General features: G+C 41.6%; 1 protein-coding gene across 5 annotated transcripts; it reads left to right on the top strand.

The window, feature by feature from the left end:
• Positions 1-17: 17 nt before the first annotated feature.
• Positions 18-23,115, top strand: TMEM59 (transmembrane protein 59). Of its 5 annotated transcripts, none has more exons than XM_030571440.1 (8): positions 18-271; positions 4,180-4,285; positions 6,904-6,998; positions 7,213-7,365; positions 7,692-7,764; positions 8,125-8,209; positions 10,758-10,866; positions 20,627-23,115. In XM_030571440.1, exons 1-8 carry the CDS (start codon positions 98-100, stop codon positions 20,771-20,773), a joined length of 942 nt encoding a protein of 313 aa, XP_030427300.1. In that variant the 5' UTR covers positions 18-97; the 3' UTR covers positions 20,774-23,115. The 5 variants fall into 5 exon arrangements, with proteins under 5 accessions (XP_030427300.1, XP_030427301.1, XP_030427299.1 ...); XM_030571441.1 differs by having other exon boundaries at positions 8,128-8,209; positions 20,624-23,115; XM_030571439.1 differs by having other exon boundaries at positions 21-271; positions 20,624-23,115.
• The last annotated feature ends 1,801 nt before the right edge of the window (positions 23,116-24,916 follow it).

A 24,916-nucleotide genomic window follows, 5' to 3' on the forward strand; every position in this document is an offset into this window, starting at 1 on the left:
TACCCCGCAAGCCCCGTCCTTCACCTGAGGGCCGGAAGTGGGGGCCCGACGCTATAAACAACACCCCCGCCTCCCCCCGCGAGAGAGGAGGGGCAAGATGGTGGCGTGGCGGGGGAGTCTGGCGGGGCTGGGTCTCGTTCTGCTGCTCCTGCTCTGCGGCAGGGGCTGGGCTGCCGCGGGCTCCTCCGAGGCCTTTGACTCGGCGCTGGGGAGCACGGCGTCGTGCCACCGGGCCTGTCAGCTGACGTACCCGCTGCACACCTACCCCAAGGTACGGGACCCCCGCCCGAGCCTCTCAGGGTGCGGCTCCCCTCTCCCCCGCCCCTGCGCAGTGGGGCTCCCGCTGCACCTGCCTCGAGGTGCGGGCCTCCCAGTCCCCCGCGCACGTAGCCAGACTCTGGCCCCAGGACCTTCAGCCGGGGTCCCCCTGCTTCTCCCCAGCTGGGGCCATCCCTGATCTCCAAGTCAGAGAGACTCTGTCGGCATGACAGGCTGGGCGAGTGTTGCCAGAACGTAAGAGACTCCCCAGGTATTTGTGGGGGTGAGGATGACTCGCTTCCCCCGCCCGATACCGTCTGAGGTTTGTTCACCCTGGTTGCTGGTTATTTCTTATCTGGTTGCAGGTGCCTCTGGGTATGGGGCCCTTGGCTAGAAAGTTTCCCCCTACACACCACCCCCAAGATATGCCATGTTCCTTTCTCACCACCACCACCCCCTTCCTATGGGATATAAATAGATTACATGAAGTAATATCTCTTATTGGATCAGCTTTTGTTTGTAGATGGTAAAAGCTTTTGAGCTGCACAGACCGATCTCTTCTTCAGGTCTGAGTAAGGAAGTAGACCTGAAGAAGAGCTCTGTGTAGCAGTCAGTAATCGCTCTGTAAAATATAACTTTTTGGGGGAGCAGGTTGTTTGTTTACCTGGTAAGGCAATACTGTTTCCTCTTAGGATCTGTATGTTCAAAAGCTATTTAAGCACAGCACATCCAGATTTTGTTGTTGTGGGGTTTCCATGTGTTTTCTTCTCCATCCTTCCCTCAAAGAAACAGTGCCAACTTGATGTGGGCTGCTCCAGCTTTAAAACCATACAAAATATCTGTGTGTTAACAAGTAAAAAGTCCTGAATCATGACACTGATAAAACATTTGAATGATAGAGGATGAAGTTTGAAGAGTGGTTTAAAAAATGGGCACCCCAAAAAACTTCCATCCCTGGGTTCTAGTTAACTTAGGCAGAAGTCTTTCATGGTATCTATCTATATAAACGGAAGGTGTTGGAAAACTGTTTCCCCCAGCTCTGTTTCATGTTGAGCTTCAGCATCAGTTCAGGATTCCATAGAATTCTGCGTTACTGTTGGAATTTGGAAAGTTCATTATTCTTTTCAGTCATGTATGAATTTTTGACTGGTAATATACTTTATTCTCTATCTGCAGCGGTGCAACAGGTTGAGTTCAAAATGTGGGGTGCACAAACAAATGAGGGAGATGAGTAATAGAGCAGAAAGTTTGAAGTGTGGAATTAATATTTTTAGAATAAAACTACATAACCATGGTTTTGAGACAGTAACTGTGTATATACCTCAACAATGAGTGGAAGCAACAAAGACTTGTGTAGATGGAGTGAAATGTATAACTAGAATATGGGACTTTATGCTGCATGTTAAGATGTCTAAGCATGATACCAATTGCAAAAAAGGCCAAAGTTTTTGGGAACTGAATCATTGTAAGATTAAATATCTTTCTTCCTTAATCCCAACCCCAAATTTTTTCCTACTGCAGATGAAATTTCAGACTCCTATGGTGAAGCATAGTTCCCTCTTTTTGTTTGAGGACTTTGGCAAGTTTTTGAAGGAAATTGAGACTCTGGTGTTTCTAGTAAAAATCTCAACACTTTGAGGTCGTAATTACCATATACGTAAAGAGGCCAATAAAATGAGACACAATTTTCTTCCTACTGAGTCCTTTTTGACTTAAACAATCTATCCTGTGTTGATTTTAAGCACTACCTACCACTAAGCTGCCAAATAGAAATAGAGGTGGCAGGCAACTTTATTTTGGAAACATTCATTGTTCGGTTTAACTCATTAAAGAGAAACTTCGTTAAGACTTGGCAAGAGAATCTGTGTGTGCATCATACCTGCCAAAGCCCATTCAATATGCATATCTACATCTGAAGCATATTTTCTGCAGCAGGATATTTCTGTGTAGGGAGACAGTCAAGGCTCTTTATTTAAAAAAAAAAATCTTGACCCAGCTTGGCAGTTTTTATGTTTTTGCTGTATAAAATATCAGAACATCTGTGTCTGAAAAAAAAACACATCCATTTATTTACAATGCGTTGGTTATATGGTAAGATGTGGTGTGTTTGCCTTGATCCTTTAATAATGGTTTCAAAGTTCTCCTCACCTGTAAAACAGATCGTGACAACCATAAGCATGAGGTCAGAGCCAAAAGACCTGTCTTGAGATTTCCAGTTAGCAGATTCACATGGTGTCAAATGCAGAACAATGTTAAGTGTTTACAGCAACACTACAAACAACCAGTTTTATTGGTCGTAACATATGAGAAAGATAAGGTAAGTGAGCTAATATCTTTTACTGGACCATCTTCTGTTGGAGGAAGATACAGACTTCCAAACTAGACAGAGTTCTTCAGGTCTGTGGAAAGAAGTTAGACACTTTTTGAAAGCTTGTGCTTTCCACCAAGAGAAATTTGTCCAGTGAAAGATATTACCTTTATCTATCTTGTCTCTGATGTAGAAAATATTCCACATTGTGGAACTAGATAACTCTCTCTATTTTTATTACTTTACTTTAAAAAAACAAGCAAAACTTCTAAGATACCAGGGAAGTAGGTACTTGCTGAGGCCTCATTTAAACACAGTTTTTCTACCAGTAGGGTATACTAAAGTTGGGAGCATGTGTTTTTATCTAAATAATTATACTGTTACAACTCCTAGTTATACTTGTGCAACTTAGTGTGGCTGTAGTTATACTAATAAGAAGGTGCCATATACCAGTGTAGCATATTCCCCTTTCCATAAGGAAATAAGCTATGCTTGTGTGACTGTGGCCACACTAGGAGGGTTGTACTGCCTTAGGTATACCAATACTGCTCCAGCTATACAACTTTTGTGAGTAGACAAGCCCTCAAATGAAGTCTACCTTACAGACACCATTTATCTGCCACATGGTACTTCTAGTAATTAAAACAGTGTGTTTCTCACAGCTAAGGGAGTATTTTCTTGTGAAACAAAGTACTATAGCACTTCATTAATTATTGGGAGAAACATTACGTTATTTTTTATTTTGTCTTCTGAATGCTACCATACTGTAATCTTGATTGGGACATTATACACAGAGGTGGATATAGTCCCTGCCCTGAAGAGCTTACAGTCTAAGACTGGAACATATGAAAGGTGTGAGAGAGAGTGACCATCAAATAGGAACATTGATATACCTTTTTTTTAATACACTTGCTGTATCTTAGTTTTGTAATTACATAAAGGAATATTCTTCTCCCTTACTTCCTGTCAGCATAACCAGTAAATAGGATGTTGACTACCTTGTTCTGGCAAGTAAGTAGCTTTGACCCAGGAATAGTGCACCACAGAATATACTCTGGTTACTTATTTTGACAACTTTTTACTTCTAATTATATTCTGTAATAAATAATTGTTGTTTTGAAGATGAATAGTATATTGTCATTATGACTCCTCACTGGTAGCATTTGCCATTAAATCTTTGAGAGGTAAGGGCTGCCAACTTTCTGTGTGAATTAGTGAAGTGAAGGTTAATGGGTTCTACTTTGATTCTTTAGCAGCTGGCACCTTGATTTTTTTAAAGCTATAATTTTTCAGAAATGCATTTTTGAACTTGCTGACTTCAGTGATCTGTCTATTCAAGGCTGGCTCCTTGCTGAATAAAGAACTGTGTTCTGCTTGGACTAAGGAAATCCATATCAAAATTGCCCAATAATTTTAAATAACTGTAATTTGCTTTTGTTCCAGACTGTACAGACCTTGGTGTTTGGCTGGCTTCTAAGGTTTTCTTTTTGTTTGGGTTTTTTTTCCACAGTAGCTTTTATAGTACTCAGAAAAGTAGTATGTTGCTACCCTAGGTTCTTGGAGGGAGTATTAGTAATTTCTTTAGCAACCCTGCTTTTCTTGTGACTTCTCAGGAAGAGGAACTGTATGCATGTCAGCGAGGCTGCAGACTGTTTTCTGTTTGTCAGTTTGTGGATGATGGAATTGACTTGAATCTGACCAAACTGGAATGCGACTCTGGTAAGATAATTCTATGCTCTTTCTACAAGATGTAATGTGAAGAGACAAATGAAGGGAAGAGCGGAAACATATAAAGGGATATTGTCAATTTGACTTTTTTAAATTGATCTTACTCTTTTAAAAAAAAATTTGATAGAGCACTCATTAAAAGTTCTCAAATTTTTAAAAGGGGTTTCTGCTTTGAGCCTTGAAAATAAGGGTCCTTTTGGCTAAGGGAAAAACTTAGGTAATGTAACCATATTAGGTGTAAAATGGTTAACTGACAATGTAATTTTCAAGCTGATGGTGTCCCTTTTACTCCATGTAACATTGTGCAGTGACAACCTAATAAATTACATCAGTTGCAATAGCAGCAAAGAATCCTGTGGCACCTTATAGACTAACAGACGTTTTGGAGCATGAGCTTTCGTGGGTGAATACCCACTTCCTCAGATGCATGACATGCATCTGAGGAAGTGGGTATTCACCCACGAAAGCTCATGCTCCAAAACGTCTGTTAGTCTATAAGGTGCCACAGGATTCTTTGCTGCTTTTACAGATCCAGACTAACACGGCTACCCTCTGATACTTGATCAGTTGCAATGATTTTCATACCCCTATCTATTTGTTGGGACAGCATGGCTTTGTATTTACTTCAGCTGAAGCGTTTGCTTTACAAACGCAAATCTTGGTGAACTGTATACTGTACTACATCACTGATATGGCCTCATTCAACTAAATTTTACAATCTCTTTACTATGGAAAGAGAAACATATCTTAACTACATTATCTGCCTTGCATGTAGTTAAATAACTTTGGGAGCTGGGTTTGTCTTGTTAAGCCATTAAATATCAAACATTCATGAATAACTAATTGTTTTAAAAGGATTAATTATCTGAAGATCAGACAAGTAATGTTGATAATTAAAACTGTGAAAAGACTGTACTTGTTACAAACTATATACCAAGCTAATATTTCTTTGCACTTCTGTAGTACTTCCAGCCAAGGATCTTAAAGCAAATGATAAACATTAAGGTTCGTATACTGAGATCAAAAGTGTGGTGCCAACCAAGCAAGGCAGGAGAGGGAGCAGCTCTCCCTGTGTAGTCTAAAAGTGGTTAAGTGCCAACTCAGCACTAAAAAGAGGATCAATCTTGTGCTGAAGGCAAAAGGGGCAGTGGCCAGCTCCAACAGCAGCGAGGGTTGGGGAAAGACACGTTATTGCAATATGGAGCTGTGTTATATGAGCTGGGAATAGACTAGAGCTGAAGAGAAGCAGTATCCTGTGCACAGCTGTGATCCAGGCATTTCTTTTCAATTGCCAAACCACACAACAAGGAATATCATAAAAAGAGGTGGTGCAGCAAAAGTCCAAATGTAGAGTTGAGTCTGAATTGTTGCCTCCTTTCCTGTACGACATTGCCACCCTGAGCTGTTGCCTTCTGCCTGTTCATTTGCAGTGGTCTTATAACACTGATTTTGTTCATTGCTTGGTGGCTGTCCTGTGCTTTGTGATGCACTCCCTGGCCATTATGTTCAGTTCTGTCTCTAGGTGCTTCTGTGACTGACGATTGTCTGGCTTTGTTGCTGTTTTACCACAGGACTGCTGCTCAGACTCCTGAGAGCTGCACACTCAGTTATTTGGCTGATTACTGTGCATTCCCTGCCAGGATTTTGTCTGCCTTGTTTCCATAGGCTGCCCATATCTGGTTGTATGCGTGTTCATTTTCCTCTCCCGTGAGAAAATGGATAGTACTAACGTTCAGTATGCACTTTTACTTGTCACACCTGTTCTTTTTGTGCCTTCTGACCTAAGCTTCCCAGTACCCTAGTGAGAGAGGATTATCCCCAGGCATAGGGACTTTCCCCAAGGTCATACTGCAGGTGGGTGGCTAAGCCATGAATAGAATACAAATCTTCTGGCGTCTCACCTGTAATTACTAGTCTGCCCTTTATTTTAAGTATTGGATTCGGATATTTGGAAATAAGAGCAGAGCTGACTTTCTTTTTGATAGAGCTTGAAATTGGTGTAGAAAGTCTTAACTATACTCATGCAACACTGATGGGCAACCCCCCCTTTGTTCCCTTTTATGCCATGGCTCTCTGAGGTTTGATGGATTCTTCTGTTAATTTACTTCCATCCTCTGGAGCAAAACTTGAACTCTCTTATGGTGTGTGGGAGGGAAGACCATAGTACTGTGGGATGGTCTTTCAGAACTCTGGTTGGTGATCCATGCCATCTCTGGTACAAAATCCTTGCCTATTCTACTGGGTTGAGACTGTATTAATATACGTCACTATGTTGGAGTTTTCTATACCAGCAATTGCTCTTACTTTATTTTGATTGTTTTTTGCTATTCCTCATTTTTGTGATCAAATGCTATTGCTGCATTCAGTTTTTAGATATAACCCAGTTTTATGCCTATTCTAGATAGATCATCTAGATTACATCAGCCCAAAGAACCCGGTACCAGTACTGGTACATTGCTTTCATATTATTCCTTAGGTGGGATTGGGAGTCTTTAAAATTGTCCCTTGAGTCCTTATCCAAGTGTACCTACACCTTACACTCGTGCTTTCAGTTGCTGACTTAAGATGTGAAATTATTTTTCAATTTACACAACATTTCTTCTTTGCAGCTTGTACTGAAGCGTATTCCCAGTCTGATGAACAATATGCTTGCCATCTTGGTTGCCAGAATCAGCAGCCATTTGCTGAACTGAGACAAGAGCAAGTAAGCATGTAGCATGTTTGTCAAATGCCACCTACTTTTTTTTCTGCTGCTCAGATTGTCTCACTTTTTTTTTTTTTTCAAATTTAATAAGTTTTATGTGTAGAAAGATGGAGAGAGATTCTCTATTTAAAGACTAAAGCCTTACTGGGGACAGTGTTAAATTGCTTGAATATGTATAGAACAAATTGAAAACCAGTTAGTGATGTGTTTACAGTTAATGTCCCTGATGCCAAGGATTCATCTCCTTTTCCCTCTGACACTGGTGAGATCATTCTGGAGTGACATGATGGACTCAGCACAGAGCTTCATAACTTCCTCATGGACCTTCTACCTTCAAGCGGATGATGGCAAAATAGTTATATTCCAGGTGCTTGCTTGCTTTTTAACTTTTACAAGGCTTTGTGTATCCTGGGTGTTAACTGTTGATCTCCTTAGTCTTCCAATCACACAACAGATAGCAGAGCTGTCTCGGCAAGTAACTGCATGCTTAATGTTTGGCAGCAGTCAGTCTCTCTTTGTAGTGGTCACTGGATTTGCAATGTAGAAAGATGAGCTTAAATGGATAGTGTGTCAAAAAAATTTCCTATTTCTTTTGCAAATGTGAATGATGCTTATGGGATGACTATAATTTTAAGGTTAATAGAAGCTTTATGAAATACAAATAAGACCTTATAATTTTCATTATTGTTTTAGTCAAAGCCAGAAGTTCAATATATTCCACAGGACACCACAGATCTGAAAGAATCGTCGTTGAGCAAAACCTCTTGTAAGTTGGTTTGGGCTCTCTAAAGTGCAAATGAAAATATTCATAACCTGCAAGAGTAAGTCAAATCTTCCACAAAGGAAAAAGTCGTTATGGGCAGACTGTCATCTTCACCCTATATACATTGCAACAAAGGCCACAGTAATAAATAAACTCTTTTCAGAATGTATTTTAAATATAGTGTGGTATTTAAGCTTTTGCTACACTGGAATTAGAACCATTTTAAAGAAGCTTTCTACTATCAGTGTCTTCATATAGACAGGGACTACATGAGACTAGAGTTTTTAAACATGAGTCTGTTTTTGTTTTTTGTTTCTTTTTAACTTGTAACCTTGTAATGGAGCTGTCATTGTGATATTTCAGCAGACCTACAGCCAGGAGGTTCACAGACACACACAGGATTTTTTGAAGAGGAGGAAAGCAATAGCTTTTTCAAATGTCTGTCTATGTATGTATCTTCTACTATCTTGTAAAAGCTTAAATGGTAGGATGACATTCCTTCCCCATATATTTTACATGTCATATACTCCATCAGAGAATCTCAAGCTGACAGAACTGTATTAAAGAAAGATGATGATTAGGGGGAGGTTTTGAGCACTTGTGTTATCAAGAAAATAGATATTGGCCACAATATACTTGTCTATTTGGCCAACCTAATCTCTCCATGCAGTTTAACCTAACCATGATATTTGTCATTTCCTGTCCCACACTACTGATATTTTGCTGCAAACTGTTAAACAGCTGCTACATTTCACTGGTCTCCTAGATAAAGCTGCATATCAGGGTGAAGTGATTGATTTGTGTGGTACTTTGGGATTGTCTAGTGTGAAAGGTGCTGTATAAATAAGCAGTTTTGCTTTATTTCTAGACTGATATGATACAATATAACTTTGTTCTTTTTCTTTCATTAATCTTTGCTACTGAGCAGCAGGATGTGTTCACACACTTCTAGACATACAAAACAATGGGGTCTAAATTAGTTGCAAGAAAGATCTTGACATCATTGTGAGAAGTACACTGAAAACATCTTAATGTGCAACAGCAGTCAAAAAAGCTAACAATGTTAATAACTAGAGAGGAATAGATACAAAAACAGAAAATCCATGGTACACTTACATATTGAATACTGCATGCAGTTATAGTCACCTCATATAAAAAAAATTTAGAATCAGAAAAGGTACATAAGAACGGCCATACTGGGTCAGACCAAAAGTCCATCTAGGTCAGTATCCTGTCTTTGACAGTGGCCAATGCCAGGTGCCCCAGAGAGAATGAACAGAACAGGTAATCATGTGATCCATCCACTGTCACCCATTCCCAACTTCTGGCAAACAGAGGCTAGGGACACCATTCCTGCCCATCCTGACTAATAGACATTGATGGACCTATCCTCTATGAATTTATCTAGTTTTTTTGAATCCTGTTAGTCTTGGCCTTCACAACATCCTCAGGCAAGGAGTTCCACAGGTTGACTGTGTGTTGTAAAAAATACTTGGTTTGTTTTAGACCTGCTGCCTATTAATTTCATTTGGTGGCCCATAGTTCTTGTGCTAGGAGGAGGAGTAAATAACACTTCCTTATTTACTTTCTCCACACCAGTCATGATTTTATAGACCTCTATCATATCCTCCCTTAGTCTTCTCTTTTCCGAGCTGAAAAGTCCCAGTCTTATTAATCTCTCCTCATAAGGCAGCTGTTCCATAACCCTAATCATTTTTGTTGCCCTTTTCTGAACCTTTTCCATGTCAATTATACCTTTTTTGAGATGGGCCGACCACATCTGCACGCAGTATTCAAGATGTGGGCATACTGTGGATTTATACAGAGGCAATATATTTTCTGTCTTCTTATCTATCCCTTTCTTAATTCTCAACATTCTGTTTGCTTTTTTGACTGTGGCTGCACATTGAGTGGATGTTTGCAGAGAACTATCCACAATGACTCCAAGATCTTTCTTGAGTGGTTAATGATAATTTAGACCCCATCATTTTATATGAATAGTTGGGATTATGTTTTCCAGTGTGCATTACTTTGTGTTTATCAGCATCGATTGGCAACAAAATGATTAGGAGTATGGACCAGCTTCCATATGAAGGGAGAGCAAGAAAACTGGGACTGATCAGCTTAGAAAAGAGATGACTAAAGGGAGATGTTATGTGAAGGGGTAAACAACATTTCCCTATTCTCTATCTCTATATCATTCGTGATTTTATAGATCTCTATCACAAGAACTAGGGGTCACCCAATGAAATTAATAGGCAGCTGATTTTAAACCAACAAAAGAAAATACTACTTCACACACTGCACAGTCAACCTGTGGAGCTCAATGCCCTGGGATGTGGTGAAGGCCAAAATTTAACTAGGTTCAAAAAAGAACTAAAGTTTGAGGATGGGTCCATCAATGCTATTAGCCAACGTGGAACACAACCCCATGCTCCAGGTATCCCTAACCCTCCAACTGCCAGAAGCTAGGACTAAATGGTAGTGGATGGATCACTCAGTTGTCCTGTTCTGTTCATTCCCTCTGAAGCATCTGGCACTGGCCTCTGTCAGAAGACAGAATACTGGGCTAGATGGACCATTGGTCTGACAAGTATGGTCATTATGTTCTTTAGAATTGCGCCAAAAATTTGGCTGCTATTTCCTAGCATAATGAGGTTCTTAAGGCAGAAAGAAGGATTAGAGATTTTGCTGTCATGCATTCAAAATGCAATTAATGGAGAGATTTGTTGGCAAAACAGCTTAAAAGTAGGAGTCTGCTTGGGATCTAGTAAAGAAACTGCCAGACTTGATTTGTTGTGCTTCCCTACCCTGTACCTGAAGGACAGGTAACTAAGGTGGGGTGGCAGACTGGTTTCCCAGACTCCTCCAGTGAAGCATTCAACTGAATGATCTAGACATGGGAACGCAGAGTGGTAAAACCCAGTGTCTCTCTTTAGGAATAACAGTTTAAGAAAACAGAATAAACAACTTTAACGATGCTCATTACATTTCAGAAATTCGGGCTGGATTTTAACTACTACACTTGTTCTCTCCATACTGGTGCTACTCTGGATTTGTTGTGCTACTGTTGCTACAGCTGTGCAGCAGTATGTTCCATCTGAGGTAAAGCTTAATTATTCTATAGCTTACATCCCCTTGAAGTTATTCATATTACTTAGTGTCTGAAATGCTATAGGGTCTTAGGTGTAGAGCTGGTTTTTTGGTTCACTGTGTCAAAGTTAGACTCAGGACACAGTTTGTCAGAACACTCTGTTTTATTAGCACAGCGCTCTGCTAATAAGACCCAGATAATGTGAGCACCCTGCAAGGCACAAACTATCTTATTTATACAGATAAAAGGGCAAGCACTTAACAAGATAACAAAGGAAGCAGAATCTGATAAGTTTACCTGGGCTAGGCATGCATATTTTATTTCCTTACTATCTATTACCGGTCCTCTGTTCATGTTTCACCATTAGCACCCTTGTTTATGCCTAATGTTTCTTTTCCTGGCACCTGTATTTCAACATTTCTTATTTCTGCTTAAAGGTACATACAGCATTTCTTTAATTCATTCTTATTTTTACAGTTTAATTCATTCTACTTTCACAATCCCTCCTTTTGGTCAAGCTCACGCCATGACCAAAATTTTACTGGTTCCACAAATCAATCGTTCTTTATTTCTTCATCAGTGATATTTAAAATTATCATATTAGCACTCTGGTTTGGGGCAGCTATCTGTGTGGCATGTCTTACACCATTTTGGATGCAACAGGAGATTAACTGAAGACATACAAAAATCACTAAGATTCCAAACAGGATAGTTAGGGCTCTGTGAAACAACCAGTTTCCTGTGCCAGAGAAATTGAACAGGTTACTTAGCCACTTCCATAAAGAACTTGGCTCTACATGGGGAAAATATGCGATTTGTTCTAAGTGGCTATAGCGATCTATTACCTCATTGGTATCGTATAAACACACAACATTGTTTTCCAGTGAGAGCACAGGTCCCTCCTTTGGCTGCCAGCACTATGTCCAATGCCTGACGGTTCTGGAGGGCCACCTGTCGGATCGCCCCTGTTTCTTTGGTCAGGGCTCTTAAACTTTCTCTGGTTTTATTTACCATTATTTTAACTACTGATTGTAACCTTAGGAGCCTTTTTGCCTGGTGTATTGCTCCCCCAAGTGGGATAAAGGAACTGCCAATAGCCTCTTCCCAGGTGTCATTACTGTTCCATATTGTGTTAAACGGACAAGGTCCTCCAGTGAGGTCTGGGGAATCGAATGGGTAGCCAGGACAGGAACACCAGTTTGAGTGTGGGTGGGATGTGGCTGCAGAACTAGCATTTAGAAATATTAAGGGTCTGAGTGTCACGGAGTCACCGGGCGATGCTCTGGAACTGCTCCCCACCAAGCCAGTCAGGACTTTGGGGAGCCTCCTCTCCCTTGGAGCAGACTTGTTCAGGGCAAGAAGCTCACACAGATTCACCTCCTGGGTCTCTCCTTGGAGCATTCAGCATCCTCTGCCCCTCCGTGCGCTTCCCAGAGCGAGTCCACCCCAGCGGGGTCCTGGGGAAGCCACCGGGTTCTGCACCCCCACTTTGCAGTCAGACGTGACTCTCAGCCAGCCAGTAAAACAGAGGTTTATTCGATGACAGGAACAGGGTCTAAAACAGAGCTTGTAGCTACAGCGAACCGGACCCCTCGGCTGGATCCATTCTGGGGGGCAGTGAGCCAGACCCCCAGGTCTGCCCTCCACCCTTGACCCCAGCCAGCTCCAGACTAACAGCCCCTCCTCTCTCCTCAGCCCCTTTCCCAGGCCAGGAGGTCACCTGATCCCTTTGTCTCCAACATCTTCAGCTGGCACCTTTGCAGAGGAGGGGCCCAGGCCATCAGTTGCTAAGAGACAGAGTGTCAGGCATTTAGGTGCACTGGCCCTTTGCTCTGCCAGATACTTAAGAACTGCCTAGGGGACACTGAGGCACCAACACAGTATTCAGAGAAAACATTAAGAACTTTCCCAGTTCGTCACACTGAGCTATCCACGCTTGCTGCTGGATAAAAGAATTGTCATTGTGGACTCCCCAGACCTTAAGACACCAACAGCCAAGGAACAGGCACCAGCAGAGGCGCATGTTGGAGGCAGGGCCCTTCTGGTTCTGACAACCTCAACTGAGGGAACTGCAGTCACAGTTTTATGTCCAGCAGGCACTAGGCTCACTACTGCTTCTTCTTGGGCCTCGCTTTATGTAGTCGTCTGCTTCTGGCAATCCTTACGAGAGCGTAGATTGTAAGGTATTGCAGGCTGTTCCTCTACGTCTTCTTCTGGAGTCAAAATTGACTCTGCGTGGCCCTGAGGTGGTGATTGGTTCACTGGGGGTGGTGCATTTTTACACGGCGAAGCATGTATCCACTCTGAGATGCCAGACAGTTTAACAGCCGTCGGGGTAGTAAGCAGTGCCTGGTGATTCTTTGATGTTCTTTAAGTCTCTTTACTACTTGTTCCTTGACTCTGGCTATAACAATGGCCTTCACACCTTTATCTTTTCCTGATGCATACATTCCTCATTCACACAAATAGATTGAGAATACCAACAGTAGTATTTTATATCGAGCAAAAAAGCATTGCAAATTAAACCTTGCAAGTTTTACAATTGATAACCAAGACAATTTACATTGAGACCCAAGTCTTCAATGTTTCTCTAATTTACTTAACATAGACACAGTAGAGAATCCTGTCTCTTACTACCTAAATCTTAAACAAAGAATCAGAGAGGGCCCAATTTGTAATGCATCTGGGAAAACAGAATCTTATAGTCCCAGGGGGTCATTTCTTTCTGCTATTTAAAATAGGTGGCTAGCAGAATGAAATCAAATTCTTATGGGACATTATAAAATCCTGCTCCTACATATCCCCCTTTTGACACTAAGATTATTAATTGCCAGTGTCACTTCTTATTTAGTCCATGTAATAGAAAATACTGGGAGGTGATTTGGGCCTGTGGCTTTAGCTTTACATACATTTGTTTTATCCACCAGCACATTTTAAACATTTCAATTAAACACATACAATTTAAAACCAAAAACAATTAGGGGTAGTAACATTAGTATGCCAGTAGTTGTGGGAGACCATCTAGAAAATGTTATACCAATGGTAAGCTGTTACGTTTTTCTGCAGTGGCAATTCTTAACATGTCCCCATTTGCGTGTATAATATGAATAGTCCAGTTTTCCACACTTTTTTTTTGAGGAACTATGTTACCTTTTTATCTTTTAACAGATGATTGGTAACTGTTTGCCATTCAATGCCAAGATTGATAGAAAACTCAGCTAAATCAGTGCTTACAGTAAGCTGAGACTCTTTTTGTTGTTGTGGCAAATAGTAAATGTGATTATTGGTAAACACAGTACTTACATTAACATTTGTCTTCTGGTGGGTTGCTAACACTTTTTAAACACTTTTTCCCCCAAGAATTAACACATACACATAGCCCATTATACAGTACTTTGGATTATCTGAAAGACAAAAATAACATTTTTCTACCCCTTTTGGGGTGGCATTGAATATTACTTAAAAGATTCCTTTCTTTTACAAATACCCTTGCTGATTGCAGGCAAAACAGAGGAATTACCCTCATATTTTCTTGTTTTTTTTCTATAGGCAGGCCAGGTTTTAATGGGTTCTACTTTAAGGGTTATGCGGAAATTATTCCACTGTTTAGTTATTAAATTAATGAGGTGTTGTGCCTCAAGTTTTTCCTCTTAGGCCATGGCTACACTAGAGAGTTGCAGCGCTGGTGAGGGGGTTACAGCGCTGCAACTTAGGATGTGGCCACACTTGCAAAGCATGGCCAGTGCTGCAACTCCCTGGTTGCAGCGCTGGCTGTACACCCGGTCGAGCCTCGGGTGTAGGGATTCCAGCGCTGGTGATCCAGCGCTGGTCAGCAAGTGTGGACGCCCACCAGCGCTTTTATTGACCTCCGGGGTATAAGGAGGTATCCCAGAATTCCTGTCCACAACAAACCGGAAGAAAGGGAGAGCTAGGAGTTCAGCCAAACTGCTTATTTAAAAAACAAACACAGCTCCTGTTTGCTGAGTGAGCGGAGGCAGAGGAATTACTTTGGAAGGTTCACAGCTGTTTGCTTGAAGAGAGAAATAGCACTCTCACATGGCAGAGGGGGAGGGGGAAGTCCGTGTTGAGCAGTTGCTTATCTGGTCTGACGGGTATTTAGAAGTACATAATTTGCATTTAGTTAATGAGAGAGGAGTGGGGGAAGGGAGTTAGAACTTTTTAAATGATTGAAGGTAGGCAGTGTGTGTCTTCCAGTCCTTAAACTTGCAAGGCAGGGAGCTGAGAACAGTGTCAACTCCAAAAATCCATTCTCTGTCTCCTCCACGCTCCCTGTCACATTCCACCCCACCCCCCTCTTTTGAAAAGCACGTTGCAGCCACTTGAATGCTGGGATAGCTGCCCACAATGCACCACTCCCAACAGCGCTGCAAGTGCTGCAAATGTGGCCACACTGCAGCGCTGGCCCTACACAGCTGTACGAACACAGCTGTAACTACCAGCGCTGCAAAACTGTAAGTGTAGACATGGCCTTATATAGCATACCAATTTTGTAATGTTTTCCCTGCTGTGTTAAGCTTTAAGTTTAGTCACAGGTAATCGCTGAGAAGCATCATTACCATATTACTTTAAAGGGTTTTTCCAAAAATCATACACACTACAAGTTGTTACAGGGGTACTTACTAACATTAAAGTTATTTTAATGTTTAATATTAACAGTAACATTAGCATCAAATCTATTAAAGGTATCTTGTTATACCATGCCTTTTATGTAGGCCATTTGTTTGGTGACGAGGTATGTTCTTTATTTGCAGCTTCTTTTGTGCTGGCAGTTCTCACCTTTCTTTATCAGGGTATGTCTACATCTACAATTTTGCAGCGCTGGTTGTTACAGCTGTATTAGTACAGCTGTATAGGGCCAGCGCTGCAGAGTGGCCACACTTACAGCAACCAGCGCTGCAAGTGGTGTTAGATGTGGCCACACTGCAGCGCTGCTGGGCGGCTTCAAGGGGGGTTCGGGGAACGCGAGAGCAAACCGCAGGGAAGGAGACCTGCTTGCACGGGGGTTCGGGGAACGTGAGAGCAAACCGCAGGGAAGGAGAGCTGCTTGCACGGGGGTTCGGGGAACGCGAGTGCAAACCGGGGAAGGAGACCTGCTTCCCCGCGGTTTGCTCTCGCGTTCCCCGAACCCCCCTGCAAACCGCAGGGAAGGAGACCTGCTTGTTCGGGGAACGCAAGAGCAAACCAGGGAACGAGACCTGCTGGATTACCAGAGAGGCTTCCTCAGGTATGCTGCGATACCTGCTTATTCCACGGAGGTCAAGAAAAGCACTGGTTAGTGTCTACACTTGATTACCAGCGCTGGATCACCAGCGCTGGATCCTCTACACCCGAGACAAAACGGGAGTACGGCCAGCGCTGCAAACAGGGAGTTGCAGCGCTGGTGATGCCCTGCAGATGTGTACACCTCCTAAGTTGCAGCGCTGTAACCCCCTCACCAGCGCTGCAGCTTTGTGATGTAGACAAGCCCTCAGTTAGGTAATTTGCATCAACACAGGCTTGGCTTTTGGATTCAAAGCCATCAGCAGAGCTCAGAGACTCTGGGTATGGCTACATTTGGAATTTCAAAGTGCTGCCCCGGCAGCGCTGCGAAGTGTGAGTGTAGTCAGAGCGGCAGCGCTGGGAGAGAACTCTCCCAGCGCTGCATGTAAACCACATCCCTTACGGGTGTAGCATGCAGCGCTGGGAGCCCCGCTCCCAGCGCTGCCGCCCTGATTACACTGACGCTTTACAGCGCTGTATCTTGCAGCGCTCAGGGGTGTGTTTTTTTCACACCCCTGAGCGCGAAAGTTGCAGCGCTGTAAAGTGTGAGTGTAGCCATGGCCTCTGTCTTAACACACAAGGATCTGAAAAAGAAAACACAGCCTATTGCGGCTCTTTTTGGATCCCTAATAGGATTTTAATTCAGCAGCACGTTTCATTTGCATTTTTTTTACCCGTTTCTACAATATACACTGCACATGTCCTAGGGAAAATGCACATTCTTTCTATACTATAACTTTTTTAAAACATTAGCCATATTAATTTTTACATAAGGTGTAACTGTTTCTTTTGTTCTTACAGAGTTTTCATGTACTCTTATCAAAGTGACAGCCTGATTACACAGAGCCATTTTAAGGCTCAGTGTTTTTAACATTGCTTTGTTTTTACATAGCTGTATATATATTTGGATTATTTACAGGCACTCTTCTGGAAAAGGGCCCACTTTCCCTTCAGAATAGCTGCAAAGAAACTAAGAATTCTCTCTTTAACATGGTCCTTTTTTAACATTTTCACAAAGTTTAACTGCTTAATTCTCTCCAGCCTCTGTAGAGTTAACTTTTCACTCTTTCCTTAAATCACTTGTTTATATCCCAAAATGACACCTTATCACCTCAGATTTCACCATTTTAAGTATTGTTCCAGGGGTTCATGCCTGCACTTACTGCTTTTCTTACTCCTGACAATATTCCCTTAGGGCTTTCAACCTGTTTCTTTATCTGTTGCTTGTCTGGGCCCGATCCTGCTTTGTCCAATGAACCGTTTGTGAGTGATATTGTGGTCATTTCACAATTTTGAAAGAAATGTTCAAGGAAAGGGACCAGGAAGGGTGGGGACTAGTTGAGGAAACCACCCCCCCCCCCCCGCCTTGCTGAATTGGTAGTGAAACACTAAAGAATCAGTTTCTGAGGCAGACAACAAAGGGGAACAGAACAAGGGGCTTTTTGTCCTTTTTACAATGAGATGGGAGTATGAAGGGGGTTGGATTGATCCAGGGTTTGGAGAACGGGGTAAAGGGAAGCGCTCAGTCTGGTGGTGGGAGAGGAGGCTTTTAATAAAGCTTAACTTATTATTTGAATAATTGAGAGGCGAGTTTTGATTTTGTCCATCTATGATTTGCCTCTTACCACCACTGCATGAAACAATTAACCTTTCCTTTAGCCAATTTAGTTTTAGGTTGGCTGAGTTTGTCCTTTAAGACGTCCACTCAGTCTTTGTTCCAAGATTTTAACAGTGGCCACTGAGTTTTGGGATCCCCCTGAGTTAGCCTAGACCATTTTTCCAGAAATTTAAGGGAGTCTGGACCCTTTTTACAGGAGTCTGGACCCATCCTAAATACATAAAATGAGCCGGCGTTCATTTAGGGAACGGTCCCAACTTAGACATCTGGTTACCCATACAGGAGGACTTCACACACCAATCACACCAGAAGGAAATTAGGGTTCGTCAGAGCGATGCCCAATGCAAAACACAAAAGGAGCCCACAGGCTACCACCTCAATCGCCCTTGCTTTCACACTGAGGGTTTTACCCAAGGTGTGGTGCGGCTGCGATTATGCAGATTCCACTCACTCAGACCGCAGGGACAGGAAGCCTTTGGTCAGCCTATCCCCGGACGGAGACAGCATCCAGACTCAAACACTCCACAAGAGGACGGATAGACACAGAGACAGGACAGTCCTCAGTCTGGACAAAACACAGAAATAATTACCTGACCAGATTCCTGATGTCAGATCCTGGGATCCCTACCAGAACAGAGTGGGAACCAACAGGTTCGATGGCGTAGACCTCACTGTGGCTATGTGCCTTTCCGTTCTAGTGGAGGACCGCTCGGGCCAAATGCCCATGTGCCAGCTGCCACGGTCATCCTACAAAAACGGTCAGGAATCACACGGCTCTAGTGAAGATGGTTGCCATCTCGGTGGAACCTCCAAATTGTCAAAGTTAGACTCAGGACTCACAGTTTGTCAGATCACTCTGTTTTATTAGCACAGCGCTCTGCTAAGAACACCCAGATAGTTTGTGCCTTGCATGGTGCTCACATATCTTATTTATACAGATAAAAGGGCAAGCACTTAACAAGATAACAAAGGAAGCAGAATCTGATAAGTTTACCTGGGCTAGGCATGCATATCTTATTTCCTTACTAACTATTACCAATCCTCTGTTAATGTTTCGCCATTAGCACCCTTGTTTATGCCTAATGTTTCTTTTCCTGGCACCTGTATTTCAACATTTATTTCTGCTTAAAGGTACATACAACATTTCTTTAATTCATTCTTATTTTTACAATTTAATTCATTCTACTTTCACAACTAGCTGTTCTGCAAAATTAATAATAAAATCTGCTAGAATTGAACTAAAAATGTTGGCAAATCAAAAGTCAGTGCATTTTTTATCTGGGTTTAACAAAACTTCATCTGCATCAAAATGAATCACTTTGTGTTGGGACATTTTAAAAATAAAGACAAAAATTGTAAGGTCCAGACTCACAAAATGGGTGGAGAAGATGGTGGGGGTGCCTCCCTTTATAACCTTTAGCCTAGTAGATAGGGCACTTGGCTGGGATGTGGGTCACCTGTGTTCCCCTCTCTGCCAGCTGTGGAGCAGGGATTTGAACTTTGGTCTCCCATGTGGCAGAAGAATGCCCTATTGGCATTTGGGGCAGGTCTCAATCTCTCAAAGTTGTTCAATTGTGTGTAAAGTAAATTTAAAGTCATTGGACCAACGACATAAATGTGGGTCTCCCATCTCCAAGGTGAGTGCCCATAACCGTGAGGGTATAGTCATTCTCACTATTACTATTCTCATTCTCACATTCTCAACGACTTTTCATTCTGTTGAAGCTGTTCCACTTTGTATAAATGACAAAGACTGTGAAATGACTGCAGTGTCATGATTACAGCTCTCACCTTGGAGATAGGAAACCCAAGTTTGTGTCCTTATTCCAATAAATGTTTAATTACAGCGTTTGCACATAGTGGAACAACTTCAGTGAGAGATGTGATCTAGAATACCTTCCCATATCCCAGTGCTTAGGGCAGTGATACTCAATTAGATTTACCTGTGGGCCGTTGGGTTGCCCAGTGTCTGGTTTTTGACTGGAACACCCAGTTGAAAAGGGACCCTGGTGCTGACCAGGCCACTAAAAATCCAGTCAGTGGGGCTCAGGCAGGCTCCTTGCCTGGCCCTGGCTCTGCTAGGGTCCAGGAAGTGGCTGGCATGTCTGTCTCCTAAGCACAGGGGCAGCCCTGGGGGCTCTGCATGATGCCCTCACCTCGAGTGCTGGCTCCGCAACTCCCATTGGCTGGGAACCCTCTTGCCCATGGTAACCATGTTTGACAACTGGACATCTGTTTCTAGTATCTTTTTGCCGGAGCAGAGTGAGACCTAGGGATGTATGGTTACAGGTTGCATTCACTAAACCATTAAAGGGGTTTTAATAAGATTGTGAGAAGGCTGGGAATGGCAGGAACCTGTGGACATGATGTGGGTGAGTGGCAGGAATCTGACTGGAGGAGGAGAGAAAGGACTGGCTGAAGTGACTCTCCTGCCCCCCACCCCCCCAAATATGCAAGACTGGCAAGTACCACACTCATTCTGACAGGAACATGTCAGTCCTAGCCTGGGACTCAGACTCAACTGTGAACATGAATTTTAGATGTCATGGAAAATGCAAAGTATTTCATAGTAAGAGTTGAAGCATTGCTACTTTGAGGACCTTCAAAACCTCACTGAGAAATGTATGCTAATAGTTATATGCCAGAAGCTGGGAATGGGTGATGGGATGGATCACTTGATGACCTATTTTGTTCATTCCCTCTGAAGCACCTGGCATTGGCCACTGTTGGGGAAAACAGGCTACTGGGCTAGATCGACTATTGGCCTGACCCATTATGGCCATTCTGTATTCTTATGGCTAAGCATGTCTTGAGTCTTGCATTCAGAATCTGATGATATGATCTTTTTAAAATTAGTTTAATTATTTCAGAAGCTGAGCATCTATGGAGACTTGGAGTTCATGAATGAAAAACTGACCAGATACCCAGCTTCTGCTCTTGTTGTTGTTCAATGCAAGACTGAACATGAAGAAGCAGGACCTCTACCCACAAAAGTTAATCTGGCTCATTCAGCAATTTAAATGGTTTAAAAGAATTTAATCGACTAATTCTAGCAATTCTATCAACTTCTGGTGGGTTTTTTATGGTTTCTTCAGCTGGGGGGCTTAGCGGTCAGTGTTTAAATGCAAATAAAGTTACAGAATCAACAAATCAGTCTGTCATGGAATCCTTGTTTTCCTCTAGTAGTGAAGAGAATTGCAGGTTTAACTTGCAGTGTTTTCCATACATATGTAATTGCTTTCACTGGAGTTTGCAATGTGTTTTTTTGCTTAACAAAAACTTTAAACATGCTCGCTACACTTCCAGTCATTTCAAACTGTTCTATGATGTAAGACTGGAATTAGCTCTGTAAAAGTAAGAGAGAAATTCTAAGTGGGCAGACGAAGCTTAGGTCAGGCATTTTCAGTTGTGAGTAAGAACATTAATTGTAGAACCATTTGCAGAAATTTTGTATTATCTATTAGTCTTTGCAATAACCCTTTCCCCAAAAATAGAAATGTATTTTTTTACAGTTATAAATATGCAGAATGTTAATGAGGTACTGCAGGTTGAGCTCAGACTGTCAGAAATGCAAGCTTTTAACGACTCATGGACGTATCCTTTTACACACAAAAGAGACATGCTTATTCTTTTGACAAACTTTAGCCTTAAACTCTTCAATAGCTTGTTAAGTTAGAGCATACTTTTTCTAAAGGCACTCCCTTTGCTGTGCTGATTAACTAATTGGATCCAGTTGTTTCATTGTCAGAAACAAATTGATTACTGACAACTGAGAATAAATTTAGAAAAGTAGAATGACTGTAGCCTTTTGCTGTGGCTCTCAGTTAACCATGATGCACTCAATATAAGACTCATCTGCAGCATCCCCCTAATATATGCAACCTTACAACATTCTGCTACATTAGTAAATGCTGTTACTGAATTGTATTGTGTGAGAATATTGTTATAACTAGTTTGTCCAACACAGTTCTGTTCTTTACTACAGCAGCTATGATCTAGTGGTGCCTGCTAGGCATCTATAAGCAAGAAGGAACTGTGATGGTTTTCCTTACCAAGTCTCTTTGCAAATGTTTAGAAACTGGCCAAAATTATATCCCCGATATCTTAACTTTTTTAACTTTCATCCAATTGTCTACATTCAGGTTAGAAGTAGGCAATAGAAATCTACTGGGTTTGCATAGCTTTTGTACTCGAGCAAAAATTATACTTGAGGCGTTCCAGAGAATAGTTCACTGCATGAATTAAAATCAGAAGAATAACTTGTTTGTTTGAGAGTGAAGTTTAGAAACGGGTATGCATTTGGTAAATTTCTAAGGTCTGAGGACTATATAGTTGTGGTTATAGATCATGTATTATGGGTCCATACTTAGAGTGCATACCACTACACTGTGGTGCTTGCTATATGTGGTAAGCATACACAGAGCTGCTACAAGTCGGTGTTCTCTTCAAAACTATGTGCACCTTACATTTTTGTCATGAAGGTGTAAAGTTCAGAATCTAATTGTTCAAGGGGTCTAATGTGTTGTACAAACATTGAATTTAAGCCCAATTACATAGTAACTTTTGTTGATATGGCACTGAAAGAGGATCTGATTTACAATCATGAAAGTCAGAGTGAAATGCTGTTCTTAACATGTCTTTATTAAATACCTAGGTTATACAAGGGTCTAAAAATGTGATGGTCGTGCAGTGCTTTAAAAACTTTCATAATCTGATGCCCAAAAATAGCTTTTTTATATCTGTAGTAGTAATCAGTCCCAAGACTCTCATTTCTATGCAGTTATGTACGTCAGACATAAGTACACAGTCTTGTTTAATGCAGAATGCTGACGTACTAGTATCAAATGTAACTTGTGCAATGGCAGTTTAAAATTTTTAGGTGCAAATGCAGACTTTATACCAGTGGCTAGGGCTGGTATTCTTTGCACTAACTTTGTCTGCAGTGCAGTCTCTGAAGACACTTTAATTATCTCAAATCTTGACTTATAACTAGCATTGAATATTGCATATATGTAGCATTGAATCTGTTTTCCCTGTGATGTGTAAATGCTGGAAATAGTGTTTATATAGCCTCACTGAAAGTGTAACTGTCCAGTTGCCTGTTTCACTATATGTATAGTACAGCTTTCATTATGTCAATGACTTTAATTTTTAACTCATGAGTGTAAAACTGTTTTTTCTTAACTTGTATTTCTAAAGGTGGATGTTCTCAAATGTTTAAATTTTTAATTATATTTGGGTTAATCACCAGCTTCTAGTTTTTATTTTGAGCTGTAATATCTGCTTAAACTTCTGAAAATCAGAAATGAAAAAGAGAAAAAAATTAACAAATAAATAAAGGTTCAAGTCTTGGGCCTTGTTATTTACCTGAAATGTTACGATACAATGAATAGATGCTGAAGTCCAGGACTCAGTAACACTCTACCATGGGTGACGCCTACAAAAGTTGAGTTCCTGTAATGAACTTCTCAAGGTATTAATTTCTATAAACAAAACTATAGTCCAAAAAACCAGACTTTCACAGTATTGTACATTTCAGGTTTTGTCCAGGTCTTATCAGAATCAAACTAATGCCAGCAGTTCCCAGTCTAAATAGACTGGAATTCAGTCATCTTTGTAACCATTATTGGAGCAGACCTAAATCTTATTTACCAGTTTTTAAGATGGCAAAACAATCTCTGTTCCTCTTCCTTATATTCAGATGCTTTTTTTTCTGAAATGCCAATTTTGTGTGCAGTGATTTGGGTTTTGGCTTTGCCCCAAAATGAAAACTTTAGTAAATTGCTTTAAGCTATTGTAGATGAGGGACCAACTACTTCCTCTTCCCCATATTATTGTACATGTGACCATTTTCTCTCTTGTTTTGAGAACTCAAAAACATCTACACTTAGAAACAGGAATCCTAGCATCTCCGTTGCTCAATAAGCAATGTATGATTTAAGTTACAGAAGACTGAATTCCTGCTCCCCATGGTGCAGTGGCCATAGCCTATTGCACCATCAGAGTCCTAGGTGAATGGAAGTCATAAATGTATGTGCTTATCTGTTCCACTGATTTTATTACTCCGCATCCGTCTAGTTAGGGCTCACATCACCCTGCTACGCTGGCAAATATTACTTGAGTAGATGGAGAAACTGAGGTACAAAGGTTCTGATTTTGGCCAAAGGCAGTTCTTGATTGAGCTGTGATTTATGTATAATCCCACTCTGTAAACCCAAGTGTGACCTAGCAGAGAGTGTGCTGGTCTCTGATTTCTTAGTGACTGAAAAAGATGAAATGTCCTTGCTGGCTCTTAAACTTAATAACAGAATATGGAGCTATGAGTATTTGTTATCTCTGCTTTGGATCCTGCATGTGATCACAGGGCCACCCAGAGGATGCAGGGGGCCTGGAGCAAAGCAATTTTGGGGGCCCCTTCCATAAAAACAATTGCAATACTATATTCTCATGTGGGCCCCTGCAGGGCCCATGCAAATTGCCCCACTTGCTCCCAGCCAGAGGCAGCCCTGGGAAAAAAAAACCTTCCACATCTCGGCACAAATCCAGCTTTGAGAAAACTTCTTTACAAGGTATCACTGGTTCTCAGCATCAGCTAGTGCTAAAAGGCACTAAAGCTCATTAAAAGTGCTGGACAAATATTTTCCTTCAAAACTTTTGGATCGAAACTAAGGGTTTTTAAAAAGCAAAAAAAATCATGGACAATGTCTGCTTTCCTTCAAAATTTGTTGTGTTTTTTTTTAATTAAAAAGCTGAAATTAGTCTACCAAAACCTGAATATGGTTTGTAAAAGCAGCAAAGAATCCTGTGGCACCTTATAGACTAACAGACGTTTTGGAGCATGAGCTTTCGTGGGTGAATACCCACTTCCTCAGATGCATGTAGTGGAAATTCCCAGGGGTAGGTATATATATGCTAGCCAGCAAGCTAGAGATAACAAGGTCAGTTCAATCAGGGAGGATGAGGCCCTGTTCTAGCACTTGAGGTGTGAAAACCAAGAGAGGAGAAACTGGATCTGTAGTTGGCAAGCCATTCACAGTCTTTGTTCAATCCTGAGCTGATGGTGTCAAATTTGCAGATGAACGGAAGCTCAGCAGTTTCTCTTTGAAGTCTGGTCCTGAAGTTTTTTTGCTGCAGGATGGCCACCTTAAGGTCTGCTATAGTGT

Source organism: Gopherus evgoodei, chromosome 8 (genome assembly GCF_007399415.2).
Source record: "Gopherus evgoodei ecotype Sinaloan lineage chromosome 8, rGopEvg1_v1.p, whole genome shotgun sequence".
Lineage (NCBI taxonomy): Eukaryota > Metazoa > Chordata > Testudines > Testudinidae > Gopherus > Gopherus evgoodei.